The sequence below is a fragment of the Ammodytes marinus genome, assembly GCF_949987685.1.
Source record: "Ammodytes marinus genome assembly, chromosome: 22".
Classification (NCBI taxonomy): domain Eukaryota; kingdom Metazoa; phylum Chordata; class Actinopteri; order Uranoscopiformes; family Ammodytidae; genus Ammodytes; species Ammodytes marinus.
The window spans coordinates 14,222,336-14,246,709 of NC_137226.1; the positions used below are offsets into that span (position 1 = coordinate 14,222,336).

Here is a 24,374-nt window from a genome sequence, read left to right on the forward strand (position 1 = left end):
AAACTGGCAAGGTTAGTGGAAGAGAATATGTTGGCCCTAAGGTCACACCAGAGTTCACTTAACATGCCTTCAATTCAAACTGACTTCAATGTACCGTGACTCTGCTTTATATCTCTCCTCTCCTTGAAGCACATGGGATTAGAGCGGCAAACACTTCAGGAAAGTCAAAGGGCTTTAAGAAGCTTGAACTGATATGCAGTTCTTAATCCTATACGTTCCACACAAACAATATTCTATGAGTGTCACATAAAGCAAAGAGATTATCTCAAGAGGTAGTCTGCTGCTATTTGCAACAATCTGTCTATCATCCATGTCTTCTATCATGATCAATCCAACATGTACTTTTAACGTTGACACATAATCTGACACCATTGTCTCCTATAAATCACACTGCACGAAAAGCTATAACCACCGGCTGATAAAAAAAGGCCCATTTAAATGTATAGAGTGGTGTTCGCGTTCAAATCTGTCGCCGGAAGGGTAAGGGAAGTTACGCTATCAGGAGGGTTCCCCCAGGGGGCTAGTAAGACTGAGCCCTCAACCCCCAGGAAGCCTATTGTTAGTCTAATGAACAGACAGGATTTGATTAAAACATTTCAAACATGCGGGTGCAAGGAAAGGCCCTCCTACCGCGCACACTTAACACCCCGATGATCTGAGGCGGGAGGCCCTTTACTCCCGCTTAAAGGTGAGCCCACAAATCACCCTAATGCATTCAGCAGGGGGCTCTCTCTCTCTCTCTATCGCCGCCTCGGTTTACCCCGCTCAGCCGTCTCGCGTTGTTCGTCGTTAAAAAATCATTAGACGCTGTTTGTATTGCCTCCTCAAGGATGTCACCCTTGAAGGCCCATACTGTGAAGGAGAAGGCAGCTTTCCGAAGGGCCGGAGGGGATTGATGGGAGCTCCTCAGTGTGTGTGTGTGCTGAGGTAACTCTCTCCGAGGCTTTGATATACATGCATCAGATCACAGTGTTAGTGACAAGCTAGGAGTTTGAATGAGTTGCTAGTGAAGTGGCTTAGCGTTCGACCACGGGACTGTGACCGCCGCCAGTTTAGCTAGCTGCAAAGCCAAGTGCACTCGCAGAATGTTTTGATCGATGTGCATGATACGCTAATTTCTTTATTCCTTCAGCTATCTGGCAACTAAATGTAACTTGCTAATATATTTGGAAAAGTACAGGCAGGAAGAGGATCAGCCCAGTTTCCCTTGTGCCATTGAGTTCCTGTATGGATTAAAAGGAGTCAGTGATTCATCAGAATGATATTTGACAACATCCCTTTTTGTCAAAATCAGTGAATATCTCCTGACGATCCGCTATCTGTCCGTACTGTGTGGGCGCTGAAGATCCAGTGTTAATACGCATCCTAGGCTCTGTAAATGTACATGTTGCTAGCTACATCGTGCCCCCTTTATTTACATACCCTCTGTTTACTTACCCATAGGCTGTGTGAAGACCAGATTTTTTTTTCAGTGCAGACACAGTACGGACAGTTAGCGGATCATCATGCAGGAGATATTCCCTGATTTTGACAACGTTATTTTTACTACATTTCATTGACTAAAGCCAGATATTTGAGGTCCTGCTTTTTCCCTGGATCTTATGTCACTTGCATGAAAGAGTAATCTTTTATAAGCTTATATTAAAAAATGTACACTGATGTTGAATTTCTTATTGCGACATCAGACATTAGCAAAAGCTTTCACCAAGAAAAAGAATAAGTTTGAGAAGAAGTTAAAGACCCAGTGTGTCTGAATTCAGATGTTAAGGAGTTCTATAGTGTGGGGGGCTGGGGGCCCTGACAAGCATTTTCTCTACCAACCTATGTCACAAACTGTGACCTGGGGATGACCATTCACCCATGTTAATGAAAAAGGGGGTGCATAACAGGACAATAAGTTGGAAAGGTATTTTGGAGCAAGGTCGTTTAAGGCCTTACAAGTAGTAGTAATACGATTATTAGGTCTGCAAATTATAACAATGACTTTATCTTAGATCAGAAACAAGACTTAACAGCAAGTTTTGACTTGAGTAATAAAAACAGAGGTTGGATGAAATATTACCCCTAAATGTCTGTCTAGGATGGGTAGATAGTAGAACTGAAAAGCCCTTTAGGGTTCAATAAAGTATTCTGAATCTAAATGCTAATGTTGTGCCCTGCTGCGTACTGGTCATATGTGCAAATAGATGTCAGATGATAAATGTGAATTATGTGCAATGGTGGGAGGTAAAGGTAAATCAGGGACTTTTGAGGATAATAACAACCGCAAGTGCATCAATTACGCAGTGCAATTGAACAATGAATAACTGTCAGATTTGACATCTTCTATTTTCTATCTTCATTTCTTTATTTTTTTTTTTTTTTGCATAAATAAAGAATAACAAATGTATTCGAATAAATCATCATACCACTGGGTCAGCTCAAATGCTTCTTGTGGAGCTTTTGATTTTTATCACATGGATACATGGAGCTTGCTAGGCAGATGGAGTTGGCCAGATTTTCTCTGTTTCTGAGCATTTTAATGACTTTTCATCCACGCTGGATTACATGTTGAGACTGAGTTGAACCTTATTGACTCTTGAGAGTGAATATCAAATTGTGATATGATTAAGAAAGATTCAGAAAAGCTACTGCAGGCTACTACCTTGGACCCAAGACTTTATTTTGTCAACTGTTGTGTTAAAGGCCACCATTTCAATTTGTTATGACTTAAAACCAAATGGTTCACAGTAGGTTTGAATGCACATATAACACCTTGGTATGAACAATATCCTGATTGATTCAATGAGTAAACGTGCTGAAGGGATTGATGATTAGAAACACTTTTACTGTTGCTAAGTAAAATGAGCTGAAATCAAAGTGTAATTCGAATGTACAGCATTTGTATTTTAAGAAGCTGAATCAGCTCTCTTTTTTCTTTCTCTACCTCTCCATCCTTCTTTCTCTTAGCAGCAGCTAATTTATTCAAGGCTCAGCATTTAGCAGGGCCTAATCCTCTCCACTGATGCTTTAAGGGCACACATACAGTAACCACTGCTACAGTAACTGTATAAAAAGAGTAAAAAAAAGTTATCTGCCAGGGACTCTGATAATCACCCACTCTTTTGCCAAGACAGGAGCACACCAAAGTTAGTGTGGGGAAATGGAGGGAGAGAAGGAGAAAGGAGGAAAAAAAGAAGGAGAGAAGCCAAAAAACCTTGAGACAGGAGAATCAGCTGTCCGGTGGAGCGGTGAGGTTGGGTTAGGCTGATAGGAGCTTGGCACAGCACGGTGGGTGCACTCCGGCTCAGTGCTTGTCCCAGGTCCTGCGGCCATAATGGATTCTGACAGGATGTAAATGAGTTTTTAAAAGAGCTGCTGATAGCCGGTCATTTTTCTCATTTAGTGGTCCAGTGTGTTGGCCCCGGTTCCCCAGCTGTAACCCCCTGCTTCCCTACCCTATTGCTGGGATATGGAGGGGGGGCACTCAGTGTACAGTACAGTATAGCAAACTTTGATGACTTAGCTTATGCCAAATCGAGTGAAAACGCATTTCACACTTTTTATGTCTTTTTCCTAAGCTGTATTTTTCTTTATTGTCCTTCTGTATAAATAAGGATGGGGCATAGAGTAATGATTTTCAACCTTTTTAGAATAATGTCTTTCATAATGCATTTTGGCTATGAACCTAGGCTATGAACTAAGTAGACGGGCGCTGCCAGGCTAGATCATAGTAGGGCTATCCGGAATACCATTTTACAGGCTTCAAATATGGGTTTTCCGAGCGAGTATTCGAATACTCGTTCTAAAAACACACCATCAAAAACAACATTAATAATTCCAACGTACCCCCTGAAACCGAGCTTGTGGCACGATACAGTACGCTGGTTTGCGGTTGATGCTTCAATAACTTTTGAACGGTAATAAAGTCGGAGTTCCTTACTTTTTCCCCGTGGAAGCGAACAGATGTTATTCAATTCCACATCAGCTGGCCTCTGTTCCATCGTAGCCCTTACAGGAGCTTTTCAATGAAGTGTAACTTCTAGCTTACCAACTTTACATCTATTTGACTCTTTATCCTCCTTGTGCAATGTTTGTGATTTAAAAAATTCACTTATTTAAGAAATTACAATTAGCTACTACTTTTTGTTAAGTTCGTTGAGTTTGGTTGAACTTTCCGTAAGCAACCTTTGGATACAAGTCCCCCCCGTGTTGAAAATGACTGGCACAGCCTCTGTGTGCTGTGAGGCTTCAAAGATTTTCCGGCGTCCTATTTAGAGGCAAACACACATTAGCTCTTAAGATGATTAGAGGAGTCCTCATTATAACGAAGGTTTACTGTATGTTTGCAACATAACCTTGACACAACACGCTATTAGGATTATGTTTTATGCCATTAATTATGTCACAATAAGACCATCAAAAGCGGGAAAACACATGCCCACTCTCGGCACAGTCTTATAGCTGTTATACATGGTGCAGTCACCTCACTCCTCGCATGCTTCCAAGGGCCGGCTCAGCGGTACCAGTGCAGCATTAATGAGCAGCGATAATGACTAAAGGCAGTTAGTTAGAGTTAAATGGAGCTTGAACACCCAGCTGACAATGAACCATCCACCACAGAGAGGCTTGATCTGGGGGTGTGGGGGGGGGGGGGGGGGGGGGGGTAGAGTGTGAGCCCTGGAGCTCTGGGGCTTAACCTGAAACTTCAGCAGTCAAAAACCTCTAGTCTATATACCCAGCAGCGGAGGCAGTCAATGCAGAACAGGGTGAGGATGACTGGAGGCTGGCTTGGATCTAATAAGGCAGCATATTCATTTCATGTTTTATAAAAAGGGAGATTTGATAATTGAATGTGATAATGATAAGCATTGGCAGCACAATGTTCTTATCCTAGATCTGTCTACTGCAGATAAAATGTGACCTTGGAGTTGTATGCTTATTCTTTATAATTATTTGTAAAGTTACGTTCTAACTTCTGATATACCGTGGGTCTATTTTTAAGTTTATGCATTAAAAGTTTGAAAAAAAGGAAAACGTTCTATCTAAAATAACTATTTAGCATGTCTCTTGAAAAGCCCATTTAAAAATGTGTGAAGGGGAATTTTTATATAATATATTTTGAGCCTTGTAAACCAACAAGACAGTATTTTACTGCATGTCAGTTTTGCTATTTCTATCCACCTCTGTGAGTGTAAACATGAGCTCGTAAACAGACTAAATCAAGGAGTAAACCTACAATAACTGATTTTCTGGACACTTGGGGGGGCCAAGCTGTAAACACAACACTGACCTTTTAAGGTTGATATATGGCGATTTGGTTTCACACGCATGATGGTATGTTCGCAATGCAGCCTTTGGACCGCACCATCAGCATTGACTTGAAGTCTTGTCTCTGGCTACCTGATAAATGTAAGTCCAATATTCAATCTTCTTTTAGCTCTATATGTTTGGTCTTCACAAACTCCCCAGGGAAATATCCAGCTCTGCTAAATGTACCAGTATGTGATAAAACAGAGCAGTTGCTGGTTGTCAAACCAAAACAAAGCAAATAAGAGGCTAAAATGCTCTGTACAGCTTAAAATCTAATTGGGACCGTCATTATGAGTGACCCCTTACACATAACTCATGAAGTTTGGTCTCTTATTAATTAAAAAAATATATTATAGCAGCTTTAAAGTATTATTGTTAATGAGCTTTCTATCTCTATCATAAAGTAAAAGTAAATCCACACATCACCTCCATTAACTGGTATTATTAAAGGGAAAGGAAATGATGGAATAGCCCTGTCTGAAAACCACATGACTCTGGTTGAGTCATTTGTTCTTATGTAGCCGGCGTGTCACCCACTGAGGTAATGTTTTGTCTCTCGTTGCCCTAACCTTGACAGATTATTGGCCAGGCCGAGAGAGAGAAAAAAAAAAGAAAAACCCATGCACCGTTTTATAGGTTGAAAATATTGGCAGGAGAAGGCATCCTTGTGAGGTAAGCAGCTGTGCTGGCCATATTGTGTATCGATCCACCTCGCGGGCCGTGATGGCTGCACTTAATTAGATTTATATTGTAAACAAAGACTCACAGTATGAAATTTGAATTAGCAGGTAAATGTTATCCATCAAAGCAAATAATAATATTTTTTGCCGGGTGATGCAGTATTGGTATTTGGGGTGATTTATACAGGGCCATAAACAGAGGGAGGATCTTTCGCCCGTTGGGTTTTTACTGCAGGCTGTATAGCTGCATGCAGCCTGCGCTATTTCTGCAGGAATTTCGCAGTGACAGAGCCATCGACCGAAGAATAAAAAGACACATGCGGGAACACAGACACACAGGCTTGCTCTCCCATCTTTCCCTGGAAAAGCAAAAAGAAAGGTGGGGGGGGGGGGGGAACCTACCATAGGCGACAATTTACTCACTCAATAATAGTTGGCCCCGATGTGACTCCCAACTTGTGTCTGTCATACTCTGCAAGGATTCCACACTGTATGTACCCTTGCTTTTAGCCACTTGCTACAGTGTACAATGTCCTGTTCTAATCACATTAAAACATGTAGAGGCATGACTCCACATGCTGTCAGAAATACCGCAAGGATATGGATGGAGCTGATTATTGGAATTCAATCTGATGTAATTAAACACTCCCCCCCTTCCCAGACCTGACAATCAGTCTCTTACTGAGAGAGAGAGAGAAAGAGAGAGAATAAGAGCCTAGCTGTGTGTTTGCTCTCGGACTAAAAGTCAAGCACGATGGTTCAAACTGGGATTTAGCGAGGGGAGAATGGGGTTAAGACCTTTGATTCTCCGTGTTTACTCTGGAATCAAAAGATTTTGTTTCCTGCAGGGAGTCAGAGGGGAGAGGTGGATGGTTTTCGGCGTCTTGTTTTGAGGAAGTTCACACACATATTCCCATAGGTAGAATGTAGGATCAAACAAATGCTCACAGTAAATATGTGCATATAGTGCATATAGTACCTTTTTCCTCACATTGTGCAGTGTGTATACTTACTTGTGAGGAACCACTGATCCGTGTATTCGCTCCAGCTTCGGTGCTTCTTGACAGGGATATCGTGGATAAAATAGCTTTTTTACACAGTGTTTACAGGTCAGAGAGAGGGAACAGGTAACTTCATTGCATCTTTGTTACCACCGTGCTTATGTTAACAGCCTCTACCATACTATAACTTATCCTCTGTCGCCTCTGTGTCCACTTTTATGAACATTGCATGGTTTCATTCTATGAAAATGCTGATTTTTCACAGTAGTGACTGGAACCATTCTTAAAGGAGTAGTTCAACATTGTTTTATTTTAAGCTTATTGCCTCACTTTACCGGCGAAATAAACCCTTCCTGTAACTGTGTCTGCATTGGCTAAGGTCATCCATGTTAGCTTAGCTCGAACACTGGTATTCAATGGGAGCAGGTCTAAAGATCCACTTTACAATATCTGTAAACACTCGTGTGTGTTTGCTGGACTTGTTTATTTACCACTTACTGGTTTCTTTCTAGTATGTATTTGATTCTAAAATGACATAACGTGTAAAAATATAGGCTGCAACATAATGTGGTAAATACACAAGACCCAACAAGCACATAGGAGCGTTGAGTGAAGTTTTAAAGTTTATTATTTTACCTGCTCCCCTCGACTACCAGCATTGAAGTTAAGCTAACCTGGATGGGCGAACTTTGTGTATTTCAATAATAATGTATGCACAATAATAATTTTAAATGTCGAACTTTTCCTTTAACAAATTATTTTGTCACATTTTGAGGCATAGCATATGTTGAGGTATAAGATAGGTGTGATGATGAATGCTTTATGGTTTAAGTTTCTCTTTCTTTTCATCCTAGTACTGTAAAAAAAAAATCACATGCATCAAGTGCCGTCTAGCTAACTCAATTCATTTAGGTTTAACTGTTTTTACGGAACACTGTTTTTTTTCCATTAATGGTAAAAAGGCAATTATGTTATTCTTTTTAAAGACCGATACATGGTTTCAGACATACATAAATACTCTTTTAATAATTAAAATGATAATTTGTCTCTGTTACGTTTTTACACATAATATTTAAATGACCTGGATAACAATTATTCAAATTACATCTCCCTCATTAAAAAACAGGCTATATGAATATGAAAATATGTTTTGTTTAACTTGTGGATAGTAGACATATCATGTACTTCACTGTGAGTCAATGATGTGTATCCGTACATGATGTATCAAGTTTCCGCATTTCACTTGTGTCGATTAGATTTTCGGCACATGATTCCAAACTTATTGTGATGTCACAACACTTTCCCCCTTCAGCAGATGAATATGGAAAGAGTGCTCCGGTGTCAAACTCTGCACTGACATTAGTCTGCACAGTTAAGGTTAAATAATAGGCAGGGTATATTTTTGACTGGAGAGGGGACTTTAACTCTCACCAGAACTGTAGTCCATTATTACACAAGTTTGCCTGCAAAAGTCTGATTAGTATAAATGCCCCTGTTTTGCTTGTCCCTGCTGCACCACTTTGCATTCTACATGTGTTTGCCTCCACCAGTTTGGGAGGATCCATATATGATCAGACTCTCAAGCATGTACATTTATATATATTAGACAGTATCACATTGTTACTAAATTGCTATTGTTTAAGCACCTTTGAAAACAAAGTAATAATTAGCTCTACTCATTTATGCAGCCTTTACTGCGGCGTCAATATAATTGCGAGTGTCATTCATTGAAGTCAACTCAATAGCCCTTGAAAACTGTATTGGAAAAACTGCATGAAAGCATTCATCACTGAACAAAACCGTTTGGTGGAATGCATAAGTGCATGCTTAAATGGATTAATGCTTTTCAACTAACCTGCTCTTTCACTGTTACAATCATTGTGCTGTGGAACTCCTCCCAGCCCCCTTTCAAGTCAGTATAGGAGCTCTTCTAATAGCGGAATCACTTGTTGAATGTTACACAACTGTTACTGTTCATAATGGGAGAGAATCCTGACTGCCGCTTTTTGAACACAGGTTTTCAGAAAGATGTTCAAATGTCACCAAAGCAGTCAAAAGAGGGCAATTTATTTCTTCTTTGTTGTCGTGCTGGGTCAGAAATCAATAACGATCTCTAGAGTAAGCGGAGTAGTTTTATGTGGCATTGGGTTGTACACATTAACTGGCCTTGACTTACCTTGAAATATTTTCTTGATACCTTGTAGAGAAATGTTCCGCGTGTTTTTTTATAAAACATTAGTTCATCCTCAAAATATGTAGTACACTTGTCCATGTTTGTGTTGGCTTGGAAGTGGCCCCCTGTGACCCCAAGCAGTCGTACCCGCCAATGCTCATCTCTACTGCTTTGTTAGATGTTGTTGATTCTTGTGAAAATGGTTGAATAAAAGTTAGAAATGCTTCGTAGAAAAAAAACACACAGAGGATCACATTGCCCACAAACAGATGTCCGAGCTGGTGCTACAAAGATTACACTGCATATTATATGACTTTTTGTTTGCATCAGTCTTTGATGTTATCCTTTTATCTTTGTCGAAAAGCTTCATATGGAAATTATTAGCGTTTAGACGATGTTTTTGTTCATAGAAAGGGTTGACAAACCTCTGCAGGTTATTGAAGCTGCACTTAAGTTCTATATAGAGTGTTTGGTGGAAGCTTAGTATACATAAACCAATATAGTTAGCCCTACTGTTATTTATCAAACAAACAAGGAAATGCAGATAAATAAAATGTCCTTTTTGTATTACTAGGTGATGGGTGTATTAAAGGAGAAGTAAGTGATATTTTGTTGTTAATATATGTGTTAATTGACTCTATATTCATATAGCAATCACTTATACAATGTGCACAGTTCATAACACAGTTCTCCCAGTCATTCAGCTTTGCAATAATTTCCAGTTTTGAGTATCCCAGTCATTTTTATCCTATCAGGAGACAGAGCACTATAAATAGACGTGTCTATGTGCCTGTGAACGATGACTCGCTGCTCTCCATTGCAGCAATATCTGACGAAGACGGCTGCGCGTTCATGTGGTGGTGACCTAGGGACGAGGGAGGGGACTGCTAACTGCAGTCACTGACAGGAAGTTAGCTAAAAGGACCATATCACTTACTTCTCCTTTAAGGGATCAATACAATGGATGGTTGCATTGTTGTTTCCAGCAACTTCCACCTTCAAAGTCACCCAATGCTCTTACTAAGCTTGCATCTGCCCCAGTGCAACCACTTGATAGTCACTGGTGCAGCTAATGCCCTACCATATATAAACCTTGTTCAAGTGCATCTCAGTACCCGCTGACGGAGGGGCCTTGATGCCTTACTTCTCCCATATTCCCCAGCTGAGTTTCTTAGGATTTCAAGCCAGGAATGATCGGATCATCAACCCACATGATGACCTGGGACTATATAAAAGGAAACTTTTGGTTTACAGCCAGTCGGTTTGGCAACCGAACACAATTGCAGTCATGAAAAGTAAGACCAGAATAAGTTTTTTTTTTTTTTTTTTTTACTTTGATGACCTTGAACACCAACGCCATCTAAATTTGCTGGGGGAACATTTCTTTTCATGTATTTAATTTATTCTTAAAATACTTCATGATAAAAAATTATGTAAATGACTCTAATACTTTTGCAATGCTTCCTCGACTTATCTCATTCCCTGCGTTCCGAATCGCATACTCTTTCTTTTTTCTATTCTACATACTACATCCGACGATAAAAAGAATCTAGTTAGGATGCAGTAGGCATACTATTGGGACATACTTTTACTCTTTTATTTCATCATAACATTGCGCCTTGATCTTGCCTCTTGCTTTTATATCCGTCGCATCCCCGTTTGTTTTCATATGGAGGCTCCGTCGCTGTGACGTCACTTCACGTGCGCACCGGATTGTGGTACTTCTAACCATCCTAAATCTGGCCACAAGAATCGGGACATCCTAAATCTTTTTTCTACATACTATATAGTAGAAAGTATGCGATTTGGAACGCAGGGTTAGTCTATCTCTCTCTCTCTCCCTCCCCGTTGTATTCACCTCGGCCTCTGAGAGAGAGATAAAGAGAGAGGCCATATTTGTGTGACCAAACACAAGCACAAAAAATAAATAAATTAAGAGATCAAAACCCATGAGAGAGGAAATGAGTCAGTATTCCACACCGTGTACAATACAATATCATAGCAAATTAGCAGATTTCAAATGGCTTCCACTGACTACCATAGATTTACAATGTTCAGTCGGCTGCAGGTCAGCTCTCAATAAAATTGCGTTCACTTTCCGTTGTTTTTTTTTTCTTCTTCTTCTTGGATGGCTCTGATAAGACAGCGACTGGTAAAGATGACCATGAAAAGAAAGCGGCTACTGAGGTGTGAACAGAAAAACCTGGGACTACGAGCCAGCAGCAATGAGAACAACAGCGTCTTTTGTTCAACATCCTACTAAACTGCCATTGTGACCACAATTTTTAAAGTCCAATAAGCTTCTCTACAAAGGTACAACATATAAAACTGTTAAATATATAACTTTTTAGGGCCTTTCAAAATACATTTAATGACATGTCTCTTTTACGCCTTCTTTCCAGACTCAACTTATACTCTCTGTAAATAGTCATCCTCTCTTCGATATATCTTGCAGTCCCCTTTATCCATGACTCCACAATGCTTCCTGTAAAGCAGTCCCCCAACCGTAGCTACTGAAAAATGCAAATCAAGTTTTTTTAGTTTCTTTTTTTTGTTGTTGTTTTAGTTTTGATACACAGTTATACGTATGTAGTATCTATATGTCCAGTTCCAAAATACAGTGGTGGGCTTAGTCTGAGAAAAAAATGTCTGCAAAGTTTTCAAAAGTACTCCTTTCATTGTATATGCCACCAACGGACAAATCGGCCCACTTGCGCACCATGTCTCTATCGGGGGGGGAGCAGTCATTCAGTCGGTGGCGACATAGTCGGCAAAAGTTCACAGCAGATCTCTGTGTGTCTTTGTCAGATGGTCCGCTCTGTCCATAACGATCATATTTGTGGTTTTTGCTCTTTGGTCTATAAAAATATCGGAGGTTTTACTCCAGCGGAAGGCCTATACACAGCAGAGCGCAGCACTCAGTTCGGTTTCTTTAAATGTTTACGGCCTCGCGAAAGTCGGTCCGAGAAGCAACAGGGTCTGGTTCTGTCTGTAATAATGCCGCCATTTTGCTCTGGTATAGTTTCCTGCTGTGAAGAGGCTTGGGATGTGATGTGGGCAAACTACCTTCATTCAAAAAGCAGTGAGCAGTTTTTTCAAAACAGAGGACTTTTTCCAATGAGGCAACAAAAACCATTCATGGAGATTTTTCAAGATGTCCCAATCCAATGCAATGCTGACTTCACAGAGCAGGCAGATTACAGTGGAGAGGAGAGGAGGCGGACGCAACATTTTGACCCGACGACAGATAGCAGGAGGGAGCAAGTGACCAACCCCGAGGAGCCGGTCGCAGGAAATAGACAGTGTTTTAAAGCCAGTAGTGTGTTGTCCGGTGTCCGCGGATGAGCTTGTTGCCGAAAACAGCCCCTCCCTGGTTCCCCCGTCTGCGGCTGTGTTATGAGACCTGTGAATCAACAAGAACAGAGGCAAACATGAGGTTATTGTTCATGGTCTTTATTAATGCCTTCTCAGCCCCCTGAAATATGTTTAATCACTTCTGAAGGCGTGTTTATGCAAGAAGACATTCCAGTAATTCAACAGTTTTTTGTGTTAATTTTAATTGCCTGTAGGCCTGAGGACTTTCTGTTTGGAGATAATTCATATAAATGAAGAAAGCCCTGTCCTGCCATTTTGTATGCAGGTTGTTACCGCTCTCATGTCTGCTATAAATATGAAGCTATCACCAGCAGACGGATAGTTTAGCTTAGCTTAGCTTATTTTAGCCTAAAGAGAGGAAAAACTTTCTCTGCACAAAGCATCGCCATTCGCCAAGGCACATTAATTAACATTGCATAGCATGTTTTCTGAATCCATATTTATAAAGTAACATTACAATTCATGCAATTGACACGTGGCAATTTTTATACTTCAGTTTTTTAACAGGTTTAGATGAGCTGTTCATGCTGTTTCCCGGTCTTTATGCTAAGCTAGCATCCTGCTGGTTGTAGCTTCATAATTAACAGATGGGCATCTTAAATGGTATCAATCTTCTCAATTAATGCTCGGCAGGGGAGCAAATCTATGCAAAAAGAAAGAAAATACTACTTTTGCATACATTGTGTTTGTGTGTTGCTATTGAACACTGTAAAACGCTAGATTAAAGCTCAACAGCTTACTCTCTCTCAAATTAAAGTATGTTTTTTGCCAGTCAAATATTTGGAATTTCTTCAGCGAGTGTAACCCAATAACTAAACCCGTTTCACAGTGCAAGTGACTGAGAAACAATTAATCTGCGACGGAAAAAGACAAAAATGTGGAAGCCTTGTCCTCACCATCTGGGCACCCACCAGACACACAGCCAACTTGACGGAGGCTCCGGTGCCTTACACAGACTGCTGCATATGAAATCTGAATTCCCTATCATGAACTCTTGGTGGTATTTACAGGGTGGTGCAAATAGCTATGAAAAGTGGGCACAGGTGTTGGGGATGGAGTACTAACATAGCATGTATCACGAATGACAATGTCCGATGCTGTGGGAATAGTAAAACATCTCAATGGGTGGTGGGCGGAAGTTTAACAGAGATGAGGGCTTATGTCACGCTTCTGTTGGAACTGGCCATGAAATGAACCAAAGGGGCTTGACAGTGCTAACAACTCGAACGTGACCACTAGCCCTCCCCAAACCGGTGTTTTATAATCCCTGTGTAAGCGCGGTACCGTATGTCGATGAGTTCTGGCGGCAAGAGAAAATCACTGCCCAGGAAAATCACTGCTCGGAGAAAAACGAAGAGCTTTTCCGAGATGAATTGAACACAAAGGAATATAGAGACGGCCCTTGTTTGTGTATAAACGACCAACATAGCTCCTATCTGCCATGGTTATTTTCATGCAGTCTATTTCTATGGTTTCTCTCCCTTTTTTTCTGCCTCACACTCACACTGTGGCAAATGGCTCCCCATAAATCTCCCGTGCAAATCTCATCTCGGGGAAATGCAAAGGCTCCTATTAAAAAAATAAAAAAGGAGGAACGAATGTCAGATGAATACGAGATGAATTTGCCCTATGAATAAAATTCACAGGCCCAAGGTGATTATTACCTCGGGTTTTATCAGGAAACGACCGTATTACTCTATTTTATATCTTATAGCGCGGGGCGGGAGAATATTTTTACATTTTTCTCGCGCCAGACAAATGCAGAGTTGGAGGGAAAATGGGTCTGGCTGTTGAACACATGGACAAACTTTGAGTACAGAGCGGACTCTGGCTGTTAAAACAAGACCAGAGAAAGGGAATTAGGCAAATTCGATGTGAGGCTGATAGCTGCTCCAGGTGTCAAGAGCAACAGAAGGGGAAAGCCACGGACAAAATCCATCTGCGTTTAACGTCTCATTTGTTGCAGACTTCTCTTGTTATGGAGCGAACGGGGGAAATCCACTCAATACATATTGATATGTACCCAGCAGCAGTTCAATAGAGGACATAGAGGAAAACATTTGATTTTTATATTTTTTATATAAAGGGACGTTACATAGAGTTTCTGTGTCTCTGGGCAAAGCTGGGATGCTTTGATGTATTAATGAGAATGTACAATGGATCTGTGCTTTGGCTTTTATATGCGTTTTTTCTTCCTTTTTTTCCTAATGAAAGTGCAATCAAGTGAAAGTGCATGCAGCCGCATCTGCCGGAGCTGAAGATAGATAATAATAAACGGTACATATCGAATCGCTATCCAGCTGGGAGTTGGGGAGGATTTAAAAGCCAATCCGCCTGAAACACATGGCCCCGGCCTGACATTTCCTCTCCCGTGTGAACTCTCGCTGACTCCTTTCCACAAATGTCACAGCACTGTGACCCGCGGTGAATGTGTGAATGTGCGCGCACGAAGGGAAAACTTTATCAACTCCGCCTGTTCAAAATCTTTAGCGAGACGCTGACCGACGTGAATATTGCCAAATCTCAGGAGTATGCAGTTCATTCACTGGTGTGTGTGATCGAGTGACTTTGTACTTTCCCTGCACTCTGCACTCTGGAAGAAGGCAAAGGCTGTGCAGAAATATCAGCCTGTGGAATAAACCCATTCCGCTCATCTGGTTCGGTTCGAATACCAAGCCGTCCAAATAAGGGGGTTGCTACACACTGACGTCTGTTTATTGGTCGATAGAATCATTTCCGTATGTGAGGTAGATCGCCTTGTCTTGTCAACCTGGAAACTGAGTTAATCAGCGGGCTACACTGCACAGCGTGCATAAACCCAGCCTGAGTAGGGATATTGTCTGCAGTGGAAACACAAGCCAGATCTACGGGTACTGTGCCCTGCTGAACTGTGCCGAACTAGACTGGGCTGCTTGTGGAAAACAAGGAATAAAGGGCACCTGGTCTTTGTATATACTGCTCACCATACTTGTTTTTCTGATACTTGCCCCTAGCATGGATGTTTAAGGTTCAGTCAGGCACGCTTTCTGTCAGGTCGGCACAGGATAAAAAAAAGCTGCATCACAATAGCCTGCCTGATGAATATTCATAACTGAACTCGTAGTTTAAGAATGATCCACAGGTTAATGAGGGAAGGGAAATTGCTCATTACGTGCTGTGAAGTTGGATAATGCCTGAAGCAGATGCCGAGATCAAAAACACACGAACATGCATACGCGGAGGCCTCCAGACACTAGGCCCCATTCTACATTAAGAGAGAGAGAGAGTTCAAAGCTATCTAGGGGTGTTATGTCATTATCAGCCCCCCCTTTCATATTGAATTTCTTCTGAACATCAAAGCAAACACAGTTCACTATCAACATTCTACAATATGATCAGAACCTTAACGCTCGAGAGGGATACATTACAAGAGATTTATCGTGGCGCTCCCGCTACGGTGGTGGCTTCCCGAAAGTAAACGACAAAATGTCCTTGATTTGTTTAAGAGGCAAACAACACCTCCCTCAATTCTCTGTGATGTATAGATTACATGCGTTCTTGCAATGTAAGCAACCGTATCGCATGCCACTGGATGAGATGAGAAGATGGCGGGCTGATATGGTATTGTCTACCTTTATACAGTATATTATGGGATCAGATGTTTAAATCCAATCTGAGATAGCCTTCTCCTTTAGTACAAAGACAGTAATCTTTTTTTTATGGTGCACTGTGAGAGGATCTGTGGTTCACAGCATGCATTCCACCCATCGTCTATTTATAGTCTCAAATCTACTGAAGACCAACTGTCTGGACTGAAAAGGCAGCGGGATCAGATTTTTTTCTTTTCTATTTCTCGAAAGCGAATCATAACACGGGCCATAAACGCTGACAGTATTGACCGACATAGAAGCCTGGTTTTCAGAAACTCTATGAATGGGCATTTTTTATGACTTTGGCCTCATCCTCTTTTTACTGCGATGCACGTTGAAATTTACTACTAAATTTACTACACTACAGTACTCTCTCTCTCTCTATCCCAATCACGTGCGTTAATATCAGTCTGCCTGGCGCCTGGCTTTATTTGAGCACTCACAGAGGCCATCTGACACAATGCTTTAAAGACAGTACACAAGGCATGCCAATAAAACAGGTTGGAATTAACCGAGTGGGTTTTACTGTTATTCCGGCACATATGAATTTCCAGTGGTTAAACACACACTGGGGAACGGGTGAGCTTATAGAAAAATGAGTAAGCCAGATAGAGATGTCAAACAAGCCGGGCGCTTGTTTAAATTGTTTCTGGGATTTATGTGAGTGCTCGCAAGTGTGTCGATGCTGCTTGTTGTTTGCATGGAGGACCATGTGTATTACACATATTAGTTCATTGATTATGATTCTCATGAGATTCTGAGAAAATATAAAACCCTGTAGAAGGACAGAACGCAATCATCCACATACTGTATAAGAAATATTGATTTTGGATCAATTGTATATGTGCACTATACTGACTCATGTTGAGTGACCATCGGGACACATGTTATTTTTTTTAATTATTTTTAAATTAAATAAACAACGGCATATCAAGACCACTGTGAACCGATGATTTCTGATTGGTCAAAGTTAGCATGAGCTGTACACTTTGACCAATCAGAGCGAGGCTCCGATTCTCTGTTTTTGTTTTTTTGTTTTTTTAAGATATTTTTTTGGCATTTTTATGCTTTATTGATAGTCTAGAGACAGAGTTGAAATGGGGCAGAGAGGGGAGTGACATGCAGAGAACGACCGCGGGCTGGAATCGAACCCGGGTCCGCTGCTGGCCGAGGCCCATGGGGGGGACGCCCTACCAACTGAGCTAAGGGCGCCCCCTAGATTCAAGGGACCAAAGAGAAGTGGAGCGATTGTGGTATTTGAATTCGAATCTCTATCCCAACTGCCATTTTCTCCCCAAATCCTCCACCCCAGCTTTAAAGTCTGAAAATCTCTAAGAAATAAGCCTAATATTTTCAGAGAAAAAAATGCATATTTTCAGAGATTAAAGTTGTACATTGAGGAGGAAAAATCTGAACATTTACAGTGTGTTCCTCCTTTTTTTGGTCGAAAAACACATCGCACCATTTTGAGAGAATGGATCAAACTTCATGATAGATGCTATTAATAACCTATAATTGTATCAAATTATACATTGACATTGGATTCAGCAATAAGGACATTCTCCCGCTGTTAGCACAGAATCACCATATAATTATCATCTGGACTTCAAAGAGACATTGCCATGAATTGGGTATAATTTGATAATAATAGTCATTTTATGTGCAAAAAAGTAGCTCCACCATGAGAAATGAAGTCACAAATGAAAGGGCTTTCTTGAGGTAAAGATTCTGTCTATAGTAGGCTACCTTGCTGCCCGCATGAGGCCCTTGGTGCTCTGTAGCTGCGTGTGTTGCTTCCTGCCTTTGTGGCCCCAGGGTTTAGGTGGAGTTGTTGTGATGTTGCTGCTGTTGTTGTTGGTGGTTGTAGGTCGGTGTTGGCAGATGGGTTTTGGATGTCTGTCAAAGGGTCGTCAATGCTCTCCATAGTGCATGAGTGTCGAGGGGGACTCTTGTCGCGTCATAGAGCCTGAGGGAAGAGAGCAAAAGGGGGAGAGGGTGGGAAGAGGTATGGTTATCAAGCTTGCAGTCTTTTATTTTGAAGTTTAGGACTCTGGATTTAGACACAGTCCCACTTCCACCACGACAAGCACAATTATCATCACCATTTGTCAAGCTACTGTGCCGTAAATGTGTGTGTGCTTGGTTTGGTACAAACCTGATGAGCCGTTCTGTGCCTGCGTTTTTGAAAAAGAGACTCTGCTTCTGTGCACATAGAATTATATACAGAAGTGTGGGGAGAAAAGCGGATCTTGTTACGCACAAGTATAGCCCACATGGAAGCAAAATATAAAGAGACAGTTTCGTTTTCCCAGTGGTCTTGTTCACCTGTTCAATGACTGGATAAGCAATAAAAGCATTAGTTCATTCATAATTCAATCCTTTGATTTTTATTTAATTTTCTTTACCCTATCTCACCTTAAACTGTTGGTAAGAGCCTGTAAAAAACACAATACTTTATTTTAGTTCTTGCTGAAAGTCCCACTATCTTTCCCCTTGGATTTTTCCAAAATGGAGGACTTGGTATATATTTTGCCAGGCCCAGAGACGGATGTGCTGACTCTACATGGAATATGGCATGGCAGAAGAGCTAATGGGTTAGCAGCAGCAAGCAACAGGGTCTCATTTTCATTTTCTACTCTCTCTCAGCCTGTCTGGGGTATAGGCCAAGGCAGCTGTCTCCTTAGTGGTGATTCTGTTCAAACCCCCACTGTTGGATGTGCCTGCAGAGCCCAAAGGGATCAATTATACCAGAGCCGGTACCGTCCCACAACCACAAGGGGGGAGGGGAGTTGGTGGGATGGTTGGGGGCTTTCGGGGGTTCCCATAAGGCAATGACTGAGCCCCATCCATAGAGAGAAAGAGGGGAAGAATGGCGGAGGAAGGGAAGGGGAAGGAGGGGGTATCGAAGGGAGAGGCCCTTAGCGCTGGATTACAAACCCCGATCGAAAGAGCTTTTTCATACCCTGCCGAACACATGCTGTCACTGGCAGCTGTAGGAATGGGTAAATACTTCGAGGAGCTCACAGGGAGAGACACAGGGAGACTTGCCATGGGGATTGTAATGTTGTAAACGGCAACCTTTTGTAGTGTGGATGTTGTGCGAGGACGAGAACAACCCTTCATCTGTTGGCGTGTCTATAGTCTAGTACCCCTTACTCCCACATAAGAACACCCCAAGAGGTGAATAAAATATGCAAATGGAAACACGTGGGATTGTATTATTATCAAATATTACACTCACTTCATTTCTGTCATCCTATTCTCTCCATCATTTCTCCTTTTGCGTCTGCTAATCTCCTCTCTTCTCCTTTCTGAAAAAGTCTTGATTACAGTAATCACAGTCTTTGGCTCAGTAGGTGCCGCTTCTGCTCAAAGCGCTCTGTTCACAGCCTTAATACCCCATTCAGGACCGACCAAATGGAATGTATGATTAAGACCTACTTAGACATTTAAGTATTTTTTTGTGGTTTGGCGGGTGTGTGTTTTTCAACATTTTGGGTCGCTGATTTCCCTGTTATATCCAAAAATGGCGGTGTGTTTCACTCAAGGTCTGAGGGTAAAAACATCTCCTAACAATCCGCTACCTGTTAGTACACATCCTAGGCTCTGTAAACGGGCATGTTATGGTCATCCCCCTTTGTTTACATACCCGTTTGTTTTTGCACCTGTTTACAGAGTCAAGGCATGGATGATATGGAAAGGTAGCGGATCGTGAGGAGATACTCACTGATTTTGACAACAAGCGTTCTCCAGAACCGCTGACTCACCCTTTAACAGGCACTTAAAGCCACTACTTGATGCACACCCCTGACTGGCTCAAATCTCACTCTCTTTCACTCACAGTGCTCTTTTTTTTTTGCTTCCCTTTCGCTGCTTTTTCCCTGTCTCTATTTTGAATTTTCATATTACCAAGCTGTCACAAAAGCTGTCAGATAACCCGGGGTGGATTCGCTTTTTCCCTCCTTTTAATGGCTGCACCCACTCTCACTCTCCCTCTTTTCCTGGCCGGGGCTCCCCGCGTCGGAGACACGCTGAGAGAGAACGGGCCTCGCGCCGTTTCATCTGCCAGTCTAAAATGGTGGAGGGCAACAACACAGCATATCCCCCTCTCTGGAGAGACACAGCAGCAAGCCTTTCTACCTAGACAAGGAGGTGTAGGGGAGATGACTGCTGAGAATACACGTCGCTTTGCCCAAGGAGAGTGAATGGAAAGAACAGCATGAAACAGGCAGCATTTGACTGTGCTGGTTACTGTGTGATGAAATGTTAATTCAAATCATTTAGAGTTGCAGAGGAAAGAAACGTGTGTCAGGACTGGAGTGGGTAATTATCCAGTGATTTTATTTTGCAGATGAGCTTAATAGGTGACATGGCATATTGTTTTGACAGGACACTGTGACTGATAATAACCAATGCACTAACTTGAAATAGTTTATCCAGAATGTGAATATTGGTTTTTTGCACTTTCCAAAACAGCACAGCATTCCACTTTTTTTTAAATCAAATTTTGTTTTTGCACTATAAATAATTTATAGCTTGTGGGGTAAAAAAGAATAAAAACTCAAAATGTATGGCATACTGTACATCATATAAATGTTTCACATCCTATTTATAATAAATTGGATTCACTCAAATCAGCTGGCTCTACCTGCACTGAAAGTTCCTCGGAGCACCTTTAAATGAGTGTATATTCAAAGATGCTTAATTTTCACTATAGAAAGGGGTTTGAGGAACAGAAGCAACTACGTAGTCTGACAAAGATACATGATGGAGCTATCTTACCTTCAAACAAATACAAAGTATAGATATTCTCTTATTGCTATACTCCAAGCTATATTTCTAACCAAAAAGGCTTTTCTAAAAGGACCTGTTACCCCACTAAAATTATGCACCGCTAGTTAGCTCATGCAATAGCCTACCCCTCTACATTTTGAAATAACGCTAGGTTACTACTGTTGATAGTAAGCTAGTTGCTGCCGGGCATGCTAACACTAGCCAATAAACACAGTTTAATCCATTTCCTCACACTTTTCCTCATGTGTTTTGGCTTTTTGGCAAAGGCTTGAAAAAAAGAAAAGAAAAAAAGCTTCAAACTCTTTGAGATATACCGAGCAATGCAGTCCAAACTCGACAGGTCTGCTGGGCTTAGTTACGGTTGCTAAGCTCTGACTTGACAGTTGCTATCGAGGGGCAAGGTTTTAGTGAGCGGTCAATTGGCAGAAAACTTGGAACAGTTTCTTGCATCAGTGATGTTTTGACCAGTCTATCCGGCCAGTGTTCTCTGCAAGCGATTATTCATATCACTTTAATGTCCGTATCGCTCACCAAAGCGTGCATTTTGCCAGACAACCGCCTTTTATGTACTCTCATAAAAACAGAAAGAAAATAAAGTGGTCACTGATGGACATACAGTTGGGTGTCCGAGTGCATTTTATCGCTTCATTAATACGGTTAAGTGAACCCGTGGAGCTCATTTATAGCCCTACTGCTTAATATGCTTCATCTCTGGAATTCCATTTTCTGTTAGGTCAATCCCTTAGAGGAGAAATATGTCACTGTATCGGCGACACTCTTGATACTGAAATATATTATGTGCCACCGCTTCACACAAGTGCACCTCTATTTGATAGGTGTCCTTTTTTTTCCAGCTGCGGTTGTTGTGTGCACTGCTAATAAAAGCAACCTCGCTCAGAAACGTCACTGTCAACAACATAAGCAGCGAAGCACGTATCAATCTTCATATGTTTCTTCTGGAGCAGGCCCCCGAGATAAAAAAAAAATCCATTGTGTGTTTTTTTTTTTTTTTTTTTATTGACAGGAACAACATGCACTCTTTCGGTGCAGGGTCAGACTAAGATAAATGCACGCAGAGGGGGACATGGGAGAGAAGGAGAGATAGAGTGAGAGACGGGGAGAAAAGGAGGGATAATGTGTGAAAAGGAAAAGAAAAAAAAGACAGAGGGCGGAATGGAATGAGAGAAAAGATTGAGAAAGGACTCACGCAGAGGGTAAACAAGCGTGCGGGGAAGTTATTTTCACATCAAATGGCGGCCGCTGAGATGACTGACATTCTGTAGGTTGAGGCGAAAAAACACATCTAATCTGCCTTTCAAACACGTGCTGAGCCGTGTTGCCCGCACTGTAACGGTATACAAAGGAGGTCAGCGGTGTTGTCTTGAACAACAACCTCCTTCTGTTTGACAGAGAGAGAGAGAGAGACAAAAACACTAACTCTCAAACATTTGACCAATACACGCAACCCTCTTGACATTTGTCCAAAATAGCCCTTTATGGGGCTATGGGCTTGAGTCAGATTGACTTGGCTTAGTCAAATTCCCCTGAGGGACATGTCTGTTTGTCTGCATTGATGTTTTTTTTTTCCTTCTCTCGCACAAACACCTGACAGACAGGTCGGACATGCTCACCGGACTGTGCACGCAATATTTGACCGGCTGCAGTTTCTGGGTTTTCACCTTGAGAAGCCTTAGGGAAGAGGGCCATTCGTTAACCAAGGGGAGGCTGAGTAGTAAATTGCTTGTTTTTGTCTTTGCCCTCCTATGATTCTCCCTTGGCTCTGCAGATAATAAGAGGGTTTATGTAATTCTGCCTGTGGAGAATAAGCCTTAACCTTTAATGCATTTTAAGCAATTTTTATGTGACATGCATGGTTCGTGATGCGACGTCCTTAAAAAATCTTCCCCCGACTTGCCTGAGATTAAAAGTAGCGGTCGCATTAGGCCAGTTCATCCATAATGTGAATTAATATCTTTAGAGGAGAATTTTAAATAATGCCCCCAGTCTGCTTGTTGCCAGTTATTAGAATTCTTGACAGTGAAAGCTGATTTAACGCACACACACACACACACACACACACACACACACACACACACACACACACACACACACACACACACACACACACACACACACACACACACACACACACACACACACACACACACACACACACACACACACACACACACACACACACACACACACACACACACACACACACACACACACACAGACTCTACTGGCACAGATGAGTGCACAAAGCTGTCCAGCCATTGACTTGCTGTCACCAGGCCTAAAGTAGCCAATGAAGCAAGCAAGAAATACCTGTCACGTCCCGCACGTTGTCAGCATAAGCCGACGATAGGTACGCTGACTGACATCCCAAGCAGGATGTGAAATGTACAAGTAGGCCAACGCGTACAGGGCAAGAAAGGAAGCATATTCATAACTATGAATATGCAGGCATCAGTAAGAGCATGTTAACATGCGCGTATGGATGCACATACATCTGTTGTATTAGCCCCTTCGAACACACCGTGACCAAGACATTTGCATTCTCAACCCTCTCCAACACACACACACACACGCTGTAATATCTGTCAAACATAATAAATGGATCCAGCTATATGTAAGCTATGTTTATGTGTCAGTGGGTGTGTGTGTTTGAGTGGGGGGGCTATCTGTCTGCCCAGATAACAAATTGCGCTGTAGGTGGAACATGTAATGGCTGTCACCTCAGACACCATAACCTGGTATATTCAGGTTAGAGTCAGGCCACTGGGAGACACTCACGGGGGGGCAGCATCTCACTGATAACACACCATAAATGGCTTAAGTGTTGTGTGTTAGTGTGTGCGTGCCGTGTATGTGTGTGTATGTGTATGTATGTGCTGTGTAAGTGTGTGCTAATTTGTCAGCAGGAAGCCGTAAACAAGTTAGTCAGCTGATGACTAAATCATGACAGATGCATTAATGATGCCCCACCGGTCCTTGGTGTGCACTCATTGACATTCATAGATAGGGCAGCAGTATGTGTGTGTGTGTGTGCATGTGTGTGTGTGTGCATATCTGTTGTGTAACATGTTTCTCAATTGAGACCCCTTTAATTGCTACACTATAGACGTGCAAGAGAGTCTCCTGTAAGGCAGGCGTGATAGCAGTTGGATGATGTAGGACGGTAGCAAGGTGTATGTTTGTTGTGTGTGTGTGTGTGTGTGTGTGTTTGTGTGTGTGTGTGAGATGGAGGTGAAGTGGAGAGGCAGAGGCTTGGAGAGCTGGAGACAAGGGTATGAAGGACGGGCGGCGAATGAATGGGCGGCGTCTTTTGCAAACGCAAGCGGTGGCGCCCCATCTGTTGCCATCATTTACATTAAGAGCGTCCTTAATTCAAACTAATTGCCGGCGACGAGGAGGTAAACAAGGCGCG

At 41.9% G+C, this 24,374-nt stretch overlaps 1 protein-coding gene across 1 annotated transcript in view; it reads right to left on the reverse strand.

The window, feature by feature from the left end:
• Positions 1-20,134: 20,134 nt before the first annotated feature.
• LOC307268783 (chemokine-like protein TAFA-5) overlaps positions 20,135-24,374 on the reverse strand; it is a gene marked incomplete at both ends in the record, with an annotated part of 82,574 nt that continues 78,334 nt past the window's right edge. Inside the window, one exon of the mRNA XM_080051529.1 lies at positions 20,135-20,290. Within this exon, the coding sequence (XP_079907655.1) occupies positions 20,135-20,290 (156 nt within the window). The remainder of the gene's footprint in view (positions 20,291-24,374) is intronic.